Genomic DNA, 13,821 nt, shown 5'->3' with positions numbered 1-13,821 from the left:
ATCTACATTCAGTGATTTCAACCGTTAATATTTAATTTTCTTTAAAAGAGTCATTAGTAACATAATTACATTAAAAATAATAAATATTATTGAAGAAGAGATAGCATAAAGTTTTACGACCTTTACTTGCGGAACTCTAGTAAATTTAGATTGTTGATTTTATTAAAAAGTGGTTAGTGGTTACCTCTGGTGGGACTCGAACCCACAATCCTCGGCTTAGGAGGCCGATGCCTTATCCATTGGGCCACAGAGGCGTGCGGCTGAGCGGCGCGAGAGCCGGCCCATGTTCTACCGGCGTCGACGTCGTTGCGTCATGCGGACACGCGTCACGTTTGCTCACTCATTCTACAATTAACACACTGATAAATTAAGTATTCCGTAATATTTAATTTATACAGCTTATGTTTCCTCAATGTCTACGACGTTCAGGGGAATTATTTGTCGTTGTATATAAACGTTGTTCAGCTAATATTAACGCTAGGTATATTAAATGTATAATTAAAAAAATATATACTTAATTTTCAAACTATGAATGACTATTTAAATTAAATTTTCTTAAGCTGTAGGGATATGTCATTGCTATAAAGAATTAATTGACACGAGTTTTTCGAATAATATAATCTTAAAATAATAAAAAATCAGATTATTTACTTATCATTTCTTTATTAAAATGATATTTAACAAACAAAATATATGTTAAAATACAAGTGATTTCGCCTCCCTAGAGACATCAAAAACCATTTAGCGGAGGTTATACAAAAATATATTTTTTTCAGAAATCCACCTTTTTTTCTTACTAATTATAAACTACATGAGACATTTCTAATTTTACTCATACCCCACGCATAACTTAGGACAAAAGATGGGTAGGTCAGATAAGCACAAATGTTAAATGTTTTGTCCATTGAAGAAAGCGCTACGATTTAGCTACCTTAAATTATATTTATAGTTTCAACGTTTAAATATGATAAAATTATATATCCGACAATGCTGAGACATAAGATGAAGATGAAGCCCTCCATTTCTTGTTATAGTACAATATTTTGATATACTATTCTAATTAATAGCAATATACTTTTTGCAAATAAATATGCAATGTATTGATATCATGTTCATTTAATCTTTTTTACGTTAACTTTAAATATCAATTCAATAAATTCTAAAACTATAAAAAAATATTATAAGTTTAAGCAACCAATAATACCAAGGAAAACAAGTAGGCATAGATAGGGTATTTCAAGTAAAACAAATTGTACTATATTTATAAAATGTATTATTAATATGTAGTTTACTTTTTTATCATTGTTTATTTTCTTAATATCAGATAAGAAGCTATTTATAAGAGTTACTGTACAATAATTCTTATTACATAAGACATAAGATTCAAATTAGTTTCAAGATACAAGAATGGTATGAAGAATCTACTATACGCAATACAAATTATAAGCTATTATTAAAAGCATATTACGATTATAATTTGACCGAGATAAGTATAAATATTGTTTTTTTACTAACTTATTATACAAAATTTCTACTATTAATAAAGCAATAAAGTAAGAAATTCAAAGTATCTTTATAGGTAGACAAGTTAATATTACTAAAAATTTTAATAGTACGTTACAGTATTGTTTTTTTGAAAAAGCTGCATTAGAATATCAGTCGAATATAGATCACGTGACTTAATTGATCAAATTGTATTATATGGTTACAAATTTGGTATACGACAACACCATTTTATAAATTATCCAAATGATAATAATCTTTATTTACTATTTTATGAATTTATTATCATAAGGAAAGTTTCGTAACCAAATACTGAGTGCCAAAATATACAAAACACACTGTACTGTTTATAGCCTATTCCAACGACAAAGTGACAAAAGCCCTATAAACAACATTTGAGATCTAATGGATGCGATATAATTAATAAAAAGTTATCTATCTTTGATATTCATTATGGATTTTCGAATAAACTATGAACGTCGACAAAGCTGTCATCCGATCTTTAGAAGTAAAATTAAAGTTGATGTTGGTAGATAAATGGAATGGTGTTGTATGAATAAAGATATAAAAATCAGCAATTGTTAGTAGTGTACAATAAAACTATGTTATTTGCAAATTACAGTCAATACCTAAATATAAGGCGTATCTTTATTCTTCCTCCCATTGGAATAGGCCATACAAGTACCTCAAATAACGATTTTATTTTCTAACCCACGCCAATACAGAATATATTTATAAATAGCGACCAATCTTATACTTATTCATTCCTATTATATAAATATAAAGAAATTAATATAATAGGCATGCTTTTCCAGTCAATAAAATATTCACAAAAACGTAATTTAAATAATGATTTTTAAACACGATCTTATTAAAAAATTATCGTAAATAAATATTATTATAATAATATTATAATTATAAGAATGTTAAATGAGTTCAAACTAATGCCATTACCTAATCAAATTGATATAGTTAATGTATTTCAAATTTTTAGATTTATCAATAAAATTAATTAGTTTTGCTGTCCTTACTTGTAGTATAAGTACTGTCCGCAATATATAAATACTTTCTTTATTGGCATGTGTTATACTTAATAAATATATAAATACATTTCTTAAGATAATATATATATTTATAATCTGCAGAGCTACTTATCAACTCTACAGGAGTAATGAACAATGTCTCCATTGGGATATCGCACAAAAGCGCTTTGGTTTCCGAAACGCTTCTTGCAAACAGGACACACGTTGTAATCATTTATCACTATGCTTTTTGATTCGTGGAATTGCTTTAGTTCTTGAACCTGTGAAAAATACATACATAATTATATTAATATACGAAGAAGAAATAACAATAGCATAAACGTTACTAAATGTATGTTCTTCCAATTTTACAGGTTTTTCAAAGAGGTATAAAATGCAAATTTCTATTATATTTTAATATCTGGTGAAAATTTTTAAGATACTTATAAAGTTCACCATAATTTATAGGCATATTTATTCAAGATTATTTATTTATAGATTTTTAACAGTTTCTACACATTATTTAGATCAATGAAATTTAAGCAAGATGTGCATTCGAATATTATAATGACTCTTTACATTCAATAATATCACTTTCTATACTGTGCTCGTGCATTTTTGAATTTGGAACGACTAGAAATGACGCAGAGAACGCAAATGTCTCACCTGCAAATGCTCAGCGTATAGCAAGCCTTTGAGCAACTGCGTGCGGCGCTTGAGCGTGAGTTGGCGCTGCAGCGCCGCCGACAGGAAACGCTCCAGACGAGCCAGTGGCACCCCGTCTGGTAACACTGACAGCGCCTACAACACACAAACGGTCACCACCCACAACCAGTATACCATATAGCTGCCAGGTACCATTGTGCCTGGAACACTGGCTCTATTAAAACTAATTTAGCTAACGGCACCCCGTCTGGTAACACCGACAGCGCCTACAACACACATACGGTCACCACCCACAACCAGTATACCATAAAGCTGCCAGGTACCATTGTGTCTGGAACACTGGCTCTACTAAAACTAATGTATGCTCATTTTTACGCAATCTTGTACAAAACCTACGTCGTCAACGTTATTTTAATGGTAGCATTAAAATAACGTTACGATACGACGTTTTGACGACCTCCGTGGTCGAGAGGTGTGTACACCGGTTTTCATGGATACGCCACTCTGAGGTCCCGGGTTCGATTCCCGGCCGAGTCAATGTAGATTATCATTAGTTTCCTATGTTGTTTTGGGTCTGTGTGTTTGTAGTACCGCCGTTACTTCTGATTTTCCATAACACAAGTGCTTTAGCTACTTACATTGTGATCAGAGTAATGTATGTGATGTTGTATCATATTACAAACAGACTTAGTTTAGAGTTTTTAATATTTATTTAATTTTATTTTGCAAATTTTGTTATGGTATTACGTTATAGTGTTCAATCGCATAATAATTCAAAAAGGTTCTGAATTAACAAGGCCACATGAACGGCAAATCTCCTTATTATTTAAGTTCCTACCCAATAATAAGATATCTATATGATGTTACTGTACTGTACTTGCACAAACCTTTATCGGCGATATTTTGTCCGCATGTTTCTCTAATATACTAAGTGCCGTCTCCAGATCCGGCACGGACGACTTCGGATGTCTTTGTACATTGGACAACGGTCCAATCAACGAAGTGCACTGTTCCGGGTTCATCAGTATCCTCATTAAAATTACATAGACATCGACATTTTTGTCGTTAGACTTCTCGCCAATAGTTTCACAGTATCGAATCGCTCTTTCCACATCACCTTAAAAAATCAATATTATAATTTATATTATACATAAATTTTGTATTAATATAACAATTTAACACCATAAGATCCTTTGAAAAATGCCATATATTTTGATAAGTTTAAAAATATTGAAACATAGTTACCAAGAATCTGCACATAAATGGCCAAAGCTTGCTCGTGTCTCCCAAGTTTCCCCAATATAATAGCTCTCTCTTCGAACAACGTATCATTTGGAAAATGCAATATAACCCTTTCGGGGGTATATTGCGATGATTTTTCCAAGAAAGCCACCAGTTTCGATTTTATATGCTGCAACTCCTCTTCGGTCGAATTCGCTTTTTTATCTGTGATCTTCTCCCTATACATACTTATGAGAGCGTCGTGGAACAAGGGATTAGTATCGTTCCAGGTGTGTATAACATGTTCTAAGTATGGAATGACTAGAGGGTCGTGTTCTCTTAAGAGGAAGTCTAGCACTTTAGCACGCGGTAAATTTTCCACTTCAACTATATCCTCCGTGAATATTTTAAGGCCTTCCTCAGGATGTTCTTCTAATATCCAATCAGAGAACTTGAATATTAAATTGATGTGATCACCACCTAAAATTTTTATCGTTAGAAATTGTATTAAAACATTTTCAGTTCAAAATTGGAACAGTTGCTAAAAATATGCAATGTATGAATATTTATTATGATTTACTTTATAAAAGTAGTTCTTGCAGAAATAGCTAAAGGTAAATGAACACTTACCCAAATGCTGTAAATAATTCTTAGTTCTATGATAACCCTTCAAGCTGGAGTCCGGCTGTTTAGCCTGCTCTCTCAGCAGCTGTAGCGCTTTCGTGTGTTGTCCTTTCGTCTGATACAGTATAATGAGCTCGCTGTGCTTGCCATGCTGCAGCAATGTACGTTCAGCTTCTTCCAAACGACAGTTGTTCAGACGCAAAAGAGGAGCTACGAACGCATCATTTGTCTAAAAGTAAAATTGCGAAGATATTTTCAATTATGATAGATATGAACTATTTATTCCACAAAAGAATAACGTCTTATTGAACAATAGGCTGTTTGACAATGCGAAAAATAAATTGTGAATTATTAGTGTATATTATGAGTTTAAAAATGGTTATTTACTAAGGAGACTTGAAAATAATACTTAATTTATTCAATATGTAATCAATAAATAAAAATGCATTTTTTCAAACTTTAGTCACGTGACACAAAACGCTCCTGATTGGCCGGGTTTATGATGAAGTCACTTTGTTGTAAACCTTGCTTTTCTACTATATGTACCACAGATTAAAATACAGCAAAGTGACGTCACCGACCCCTTTGCAGCGCCATATTGTCCAAATATGTAATAGAAATAAAAAAAATCTACTTTACTGGGTTCCTTAACCTCTACTCAATAATATAAAAAAGATTTTAAAAACCAGTCAAATAGCCTATTATAAATGATCTGATAAATTAAAATATATGATGATACCTGTAAGTAGCACTTCAGCAGCGTCGTATCGATCAACTCAAGCTGTTGAGTTACGTTTCTTTGAATAACTGGTTCATCCTTACTTCCACTTGCATCCTTCGTACTTTTCCCGAGTTTCGATCTTAATTCCACTAAATACTCAATCAGGGCATTCAAAGCATTTTCTAGATCTTTACCTTTTAGTTTCTTCGTGTTATCGGAACCCGGTTTGTTATCGAGTTCCGGAAATAATTTAATGACGTCAGCTGGATCGGTGTTCAATTTTATAAACTCCTTCATAGATTGAGAATACTGCTTTATATCAAACAGCTCGAGAGCAAAGAGCATCTGAATGGAATGTATTGTTTGCTTCTTTTCTTCGGCGGAACATTCTGATAAATTCTAATTAAAAAACATATATATTTGAATGAAATTATGAATTAAGATACTACAAAATACAAGTATAATACATATTATTAAATTTATAGGTTATTTTTATACACAAAAACAGACAAACATACAGTCTGTCCTCGTGTCAAAGAAGTTATTTTGGTAATTAGGTACTTTCCATATTTTGCATTCATCTAATTGAGTTGAATTTTTGGACAATAGTTGTAAAATCTTTCGTGAGGGTTTCTGATATAGCAGCATTAACGTATAAAAGGTAGGTATGCCAGTTATTTGTTCGTGACAATTTTAATTTATTATAATTCAACAACATATTATTTAGGATTTTAAATTAACATGGTTATTTTTATTATTAAAGTTATTAATTTCGGGATATTTACCATGTTTTTTATTTTTGTTAAAACAAACAACAAAAATAAAAAACATGGTAAATATCCCGAAATTAATAACTTTAATAACATATTATTTTACTATAATATATACTATTGACTTATTGTCCAATGTAAAAATGACGCTAGTCGTCAACAGATCGCGCAAGCAACCTTCCGCACCGAACAGTGTTAACTTAACTATTTGTTCCCCTTGAGGATTAGTCCTCAAGGGGAACAAATACAAATACTATAGTTTGTTCACTTATATTAACAATAAAAACATAATAACTCCAGGTTAGTAACAAATAACTGTTACAAAAAAAGCATTAAAATAAATTCCTTTCGTTTACATTTAACAATAAATTAACTCATTTAAATGAAATTATTTATTTATAGATATTACTTTTTGAATTATATTAGATAGCGACAGTGAATCGGATAATATATACGGTCCACGATAACATAACAATCAAGTGTCAGATTTTTACAGACGAAAATGACGAATGAAAATTTTAAGTCATTATTGCTGGTAAGAAAATATCTATATCCTAAACCGAGTTTAGCTTATTCCTTTTAACTAATAGCATTCCCTTTACTCACCTGCACTAATAGGGCCATTGTCCCTTTTCTATTCTTAGTATTAACAACAGCTCGAAAAGACATGATTTTATAATAATCTCAAACCGCGAAACTCGCACAAACTTTGATACGATAAAATACAGCACTAATAAAAATTAACAAAACACTTGTACAATACTTACATGTAAAAGTTTAATTATTTTCGCCTGTCGCTTCTTTCCTTTAAAATGAAACATTTTACAACAAAAAAGTACGTCCTATTTTGCCGATTACCGTATAACGTTTCGGAATTAAAATTACATATTGCAATTAACATACGCATTCCCTGATCGACTATGATAAAAAGTGCTGATTAAAATAGTAATTATGAAGTAAAGTTACATTTGGTTTGAATTAATAACAAGTTGTAATGAAATGGAACAATAACATAATACTATGAGAAATGTAAAATGATATACAATTACTCTTAAAGTCCACTGATGCAGTTAAACATTAAGGGGTCGGTAATGTTAACCGGAAGAAATAAAATAATAGTTATTTATAAGTATATTAGTTTTCTCTTTTTTATTTATTTAAAGATGATGTTTTTACACTAATTTAAAGTTTTTTTTTTGTTTTCGAAACGGGTGTACTTATTCGTTCCAGTCTTGGTATTTTAATTCGATTTAAAAACATTATAAGTCGATAACTCAATATTATGAAAAATATAAAGTAATTTACTAAGTGTTAATTCGTCATAATCTTGGTGTTAATCCTTTATAATTTTAATAGGAAAAAAGAAACCTTACAAGTTGTAAAACGATGAAACTCTAAAAATTTATAAGTGCTGTATTTTACTCGTAGAACTGACTTCAATATTTCACTATTTCTTACTTAATTATATATTTTAATAAACCAAATATTTAATACAAAATACGTCGGTAAAATATTAATTATAAATACTAATAACTTAAAGTCATTAGTTTATGTGTGTATTTATAAGGAAAACTATCATTAATATTTTCTCATATACCACAATACACAAAGTAAACTAAATCTATAATATACTGAGGTTCCAAACAGGATAAATGTATTGTATTTTTATTAAATGTCATCAATTATAATCTGTGCCCTATTAGCACAACAAAAGCCTATTTTAAGAATTTATTTAAATTGAACGATTTATAATAATACGAAAAAACGTAGTTGGGTACGTAATCTTGACTGATAATTAATATTAAAATAAATCAATTTAATACGCAATGAACACCGAAATGATTTTAGCAAATCTCAATATTAATAAATAGTAGTCGCCCGCGGCTTCGCTTGCGTTTTAGGGTGTTGGTTGTCATGTGATTCTCGGATTGGTTTACTAATACTTTATTTAAGCTATATTACAAAATGTCTTACTTATAACTTAGCTATTGATCTGTTTGTGATTCTAATTTTTATTTTAAATTTGTATTAAGTAAGTCAGTTAGATTTTTTTCATTGGATATTATTTTTAGTTAATTTTATGAGAATTTTAAAGAGCGACCTTTAGTATGAATTCGTTCATGTTCGAATACGAATTTCTTCCAGCTTCCTTTCTGGTCATTATATTTCGGTTGCTTTGAAATAAAATGCTAGTTTTTATACATTTGTGGAAAGCTAAAAAAACGCTTATTTTTTTTAATTAATCTGCAGAACAAGTTTTATAATGTTTTTAAGGTATTTTTGTTGAAAAAAATAGTCACCCCTATCACCTCCTAGCGGATGTACGTCGAATTACAAATAACCCTGTATATATGATACCAAATTTTATTCAGCGGTTTGGTCGTGAAAGAAATTCTGGCAAACAAACAGACAGAGTTACTTTCACATTTATAATATTATTGATTACATGCTTTCAAAATATGGTAGATTTAATACAAACTGCTTTGCACAGTTTGTATTAAATAGAGTGACTATTTAAACAGTATTGCTCTGCCCCAGTGGATTTTGTAGTGTAGACACTATTACATCCGAATATCGACATAATCGGAGGGAATTAAAGAGTAAGACAACCGAAGATTTACGTGAGGCAAGAAACAGGGTGAATTTTCAAACTTTACACTATCAGAGAAGCCGAAACCTTTTAATTAGCCAACGGACATTTGAATCAAGAATCAAGCCAGATCTAAGCTTCTGAGCCAAAGTTAAATTTAAATTAAGTATTTAACTTATAAATTGCTGTATTTTATTTAGCTTTTATTCACAACTTTCTACACTTAAATATTATATACGCCTTATCCTACAACTAGGTACTGTCAGAAAATGTTTGTGTTTGTTTTCTGTCATAAAAAGCTATCTTATTTGAATCATGGGCCAATTTCCACACCATAATTTTATGATAATAAGTCGCAAAATGTCGCACAGCCTGAGCACAGAGTAACCGCTATTCAGCAGTGTGCGGTATACCAAGCACTGTCATGTTGAGGGCCTTTTTTACCCTGATGTATACAATGCTTAAAATACCTAAATTTTTTAATCATAAAATTTTATGAATAATTAATAAACTTTTGAGTATACCGTTAAATCTATTGCTATTTGAAATTGCTTGTCCTTCAACAATTGCTGCCTTTGTTTGATAACATCAACAGAACTCAAGCACCACACTTGCCCAACTGACGAAACAAATATCAAACCACGCTTACACCTGGAAATATTAATTATTAATTATTTTTATTACAGCAGAATTAAAGTCGTAAGAATATTTCTAAATCATTAATGTAAGTTATTTTATATTAAATATTTTAAACAAAACAATGTTATTTACCTATACATCAGTCTTGCTTTATTTAAATCAGGTAATGTTTGTATAAACAATGCAGGCTCAACTGTTTGGACGACAACCTGATCTTGCATCAAGCCAAGTACAAATGGTTCATCCCATACTGAAAGATGAATATTATTGACAAATATAGTAATAAATATAAAGCTTTAACCTTTTTGCATAGTTAATGAGTTCCAAGTTTAAATTTAACGTCAACCTACCAACAGCTATTGGGGCTTCTTTCCATTTAATAGTTTTTTTAATTTCAATTTCCTGTGCTTCCTCCACAAGCACTGATGTGTTGTCACGGCCAAGCAAAAATGATGTTTCTGAATATTTCGCTATTGTTGGTTCTAATGATTTTGAACTGCTTGTAGGAAATAATTCCTTTGGATCTCGTGAAGACAACTGAGAAAAGAAATTAAATATACATGATTTTTTTTATTTTTTGAACCAAAAACTTTAAAAAAAAGCTACCTTACAATCATATGATTTATATTTGGTATGCATTCAAAAGAAATTATAGAAAAAGTGATTTACTACTACTCAATAATAAAAAAATGGAATTAATCGGTAATGAAATAAAAATTAAATAATATGTCTAATAATCTAATTAAATAAGAAAAAGAACCGTTAATTTTTAATTGCCATAAAGCTAAGCTTAGCGATACTGTAATGAAATTGAATACTAACATCAAACAAAGTGTACTCGCCCTTAAACCCAACACATAAGTACTGTTGACCCCAAGCCATTACTTTTGGAACTTCAGGGATAGTAAAATCGAAAAGATGCTTCTTAAATTCTCCATTTTTTCCATAATACAATTGCAACTTTCTTCTCACGGCTACACAAAGATGAACCACAGAATTTGATTCACCAGTCATTGATGTAGCAGACTGTAATAATAGCAAAACATTAAAATTCTCTTCTTTACTAATTTTAGGAATTGAGAAAAATTAAAATATAATAATCACCTTATTGTCTAAGGCGAAAATTGAAGCTCCTTTAGTTTCAGAAAATGTCTTGACTAATGGAAAGTTGACTCCATTTATATCATAGGAGGATAGAACATTGTCAGTGAGGCAAAGCAGTAAATTGTCTTCTGTAAACAAATTGAAAAAAGGAAATTAAATGTGTCATTTTAATTTCAAACATACTTTAATAGGAACAGTTACCTGGTACAACTTCAATTTGTTGAATAGGTTTTTTGCTGAAGTTTTTACAATATCTGCGCAGTTGTAGTTCATATTTCTGATTACCATTGTTTGAAGTCAAGGAGTACATAAGCAAATGCCCTTGCCTTGTTCCCAAAAAGAGGTTTCCATCTTGAAAGAAATACAAATGTTAAGGTAATTTTAGCTTTCATTAAATGATTAAGGATTTATATTTGGTATTGATTTCTTACCATAAGCAGCTATTGCTTCTATTTGAACTGTAGCATTAAGTAAATGAGACACTTCATAAGCCTCATGCATGATTAAAACAAACTAAAACTACACAAACAGGTAATATATGTGACTAGTGTGTTCAAAGTTATCGTTTCTTATCATATCGCCTTCTAATTTTTATGAAAATTCATATTTTGAATACAATTAAGAAATTAGGCACTTGATATTCGATAAATGACTTTATGTTATTGCTATAGCTGTGAGTAAAAATGTATTCACTATTCATTGACTTTGACAATGTCAACTGACAGCCAATGACATTAAAATTAGTGTTACTTTTTAAAATTTTAAGATAAATTTCAAATTAACTATTAGTGATACCAGCTTAGCGGTTCCATCGGCTTTACAGTACCATAATTTATATCGATAAAGGGATATAAGTTTTGTTTTTAAATTATTAAAAGTAGTCATTTAACAAAGCACTTGCTCGTTTACTATTAGGTTGATAGATAACTAAATTTATCTGCTGAAAGTACGTACGGGAAATTAACGATCGCAAATACAAATAATAATACAAATTCATATTTTCAGTTTCCTACTCGTATTAATTTAAAGTTTATTACATACTACAAGCTATAGCAATAGATACTTGGTCTATGATGTACTTTCAAAATATATTTTGATATAATTAAAATACAACGCATGAGTATAATAAATTAAAAATCATCGACTTTCATTTGAATTCAACAAAAAAAGTTACTGTTCAATTAGTAGATTTAATTATAGCTAATTCTGAAGAGGCAGCTTCTATGTATTACATTCATTGTGGGTGTCTCTCGATGTGACGGCAGCTTAGTGATATGCGTGAGGGCTGCGTGCTAAACCGGACAGTATTTGACCATTACAGAGTGACGTTATTGTAATAACCTAAATTATTTTCTATTAAGAGACTGACAGAAGACGCAGGCGATTCGTAACAACTAATATCTTGACTTGTGATATTAAGCAACATTAATATTAGATTATTCTCTTGAAAAATTAGGTGGTGCTATCTGACGGTCAGTGTTATCACTGCTCTTGCTTCTTGGTCAATTCAAATAGCGTGCCATTCCCTAGCTTCTCATTACACTATTCTATTACTCATTGGGTAATAGAATAGTGTAATACTCTCTATTATTTCGAGAGGAATACATTTTTATTATTTATATAATTATTGGAGTCCATTTTTAAAAACACCACCAAAAGCTGAACCGTTTTTGGTGGTGTTCTCTCAGGTCCTTCATAAAATATCCAACACCTCGACTTCGTGCCAACACCATGTCAACTGACTTCATATAGTAATTAATTATTATATATTATTGATAATAACCATTCATCGACATGAATAATAAGAATTTCTTATTTAATATACAGTGTTACTGTGCAATATCTTAAATTATGATTGACTTGTTCAACCTATAGACAACTTCGAAAAGGAGGAGAATAATAATTGTTATAAAAATGTATGTAGGTTCTATGACAGCCATAGCGATTGCGAATGTTTTGCGATAATAATTATTCCCTGGATCCAATGGCGTTGTCTCTTTGAATGCTGATGGCAGCATATAGGTTCAATAACTATGTTGTCGGTGCAAAACAAATGGTATGTACTCTATGATAACATTGATATTTATAATTGTCTATATCCCCACAATTCTCAATGCTTGATTACAAAAAGTTGTTTGCGTATTCTAAAAAAAAAATGTAAGTATTTCCAAATTGCCCTGCCTTACAAACTCTAATTTAAATGATAATTGATTACGTATCATTATTATTAAAGTGACAATCATTTGATATTATACATTTAACAGACAAAATTCTAAATTCAGACCTATAAAGATTAAAATTAATTTGAAGGTAGGATTAATATATCTAATTTAAGTATAAAATAAAAAACCATGTTTACTATTCATTTAATATTTACTTTTATAATTATGTTATTTTCATTCATAACTAACAACGATATGGGTGTTACGATGTATTCAAATTCAGTAAAACAAATTAAAACAAAATACAAATTTCACTCACTATTAAATTTAATATTACAGTACTAGCAATAAGAAAACTCTTTTTACTTTAAATAATTTATATAAGTCAACCCCATTTCGAAGTAATGTATTTTACGGGAAATTCTCATTTAGTATATGTGCACGCAAATCGTGAAAGTGAGAATTCAGTGGGCTTAAGACGTTCCAATAACATCGCTTCAAACATTCAGGTCACTAGTATGTCTTAACTTTTTACACAGAGGGTCTTTAGAAGCAACGTCGATTACAAAAATCATATTATATAGACTTAATAAAATATGCGTATCTAAACTATCGTAATACCTTACTGAATTCATACGGTCTCCTCTGCTCGGATAGTATTGCGCGCCATCTAGCGCACGAAAAGACCGCGGGAATAGTAAGAGCGAGCGCGTTTCCGCTCTCTACCGATTAACTTTATCAGAGTCATACCATAAAGATAATAATTATAATATATTTACACGAATTATAAAGGTGTGTC

The 13,821-nt window shown here is 30.3% G+C and overlaps 1 protein-coding gene and 1 non-coding gene across 3 annotated transcripts; both read right to left on the bottom strand.

Annotated features, from left to right (window-relative positions):
• Window positions 1-181: 181 nt before the first annotated feature.
• Window positions 182-254, bottom strand: Trnar-ccu. Its single transcript has one exon. It is a non-coding gene; the product is annotated as a tRNA-Arg (tRNA).
• Window positions 255-1,336: 1,082 nt separating this feature from the next.
• LOC124535609 (vam6/Vps39-like protein) lies at window positions 1,337-11,572 on the bottom strand. 2 transcript variants are annotated; one of them, XR_006966819.1, is made up of 13 exons: window positions 11,292-11,572; window positions 11,062-11,211; window positions 10,861-10,988; window positions 10,579-10,782; window positions 10,107-10,293; window positions 9,889-10,006; window positions 9,642-9,768; window positions 5,776-6,156; window positions 5,043-5,265; window positions 4,437-4,892; window positions 4,079-4,308; window positions 3,192-3,457; window positions 1,337-2,806 (listed from the first exon to the last, which is right to left on the bottom strand). XR_006966819.1 is itself a non-coding variant. In XM_047111877.1 (13 exons), the coding sequence occupies exons 1-13, from the start codon at window positions 11,359-11,361 to the stop codon at window positions 2,651-2,653; spliced, it is 2,565 nt and encodes an 854-aa protein (XP_046967833.1). In that variant the 5' UTR covers window positions 11,362-11,572; the 3' UTR covers window positions 1,337-2,650. The 2 variants fall into 2 exon arrangements, 1 of the variants encoding a protein (XP_046967833.1); XM_047111877.1 differs by having other exon boundaries at window positions 3,192-3,326.
• Window positions 11,573-13,821: the final 2,249 nt, after the last annotated feature.

This window comes from Vanessa cardui, chromosome 15, assembly GCF_905220365.1.
Source record: "Vanessa cardui chromosome 15, ilVanCard2.1, whole genome shotgun sequence".
In the NCBI taxonomy this organism is placed as follows: domain Eukaryota; kingdom Metazoa; phylum Arthropoda; class Insecta; order Lepidoptera; family Nymphalidae; genus Vanessa; species Vanessa cardui.
This window is presented reverse-complemented; position numbering and strand designations above follow the sequence as displayed.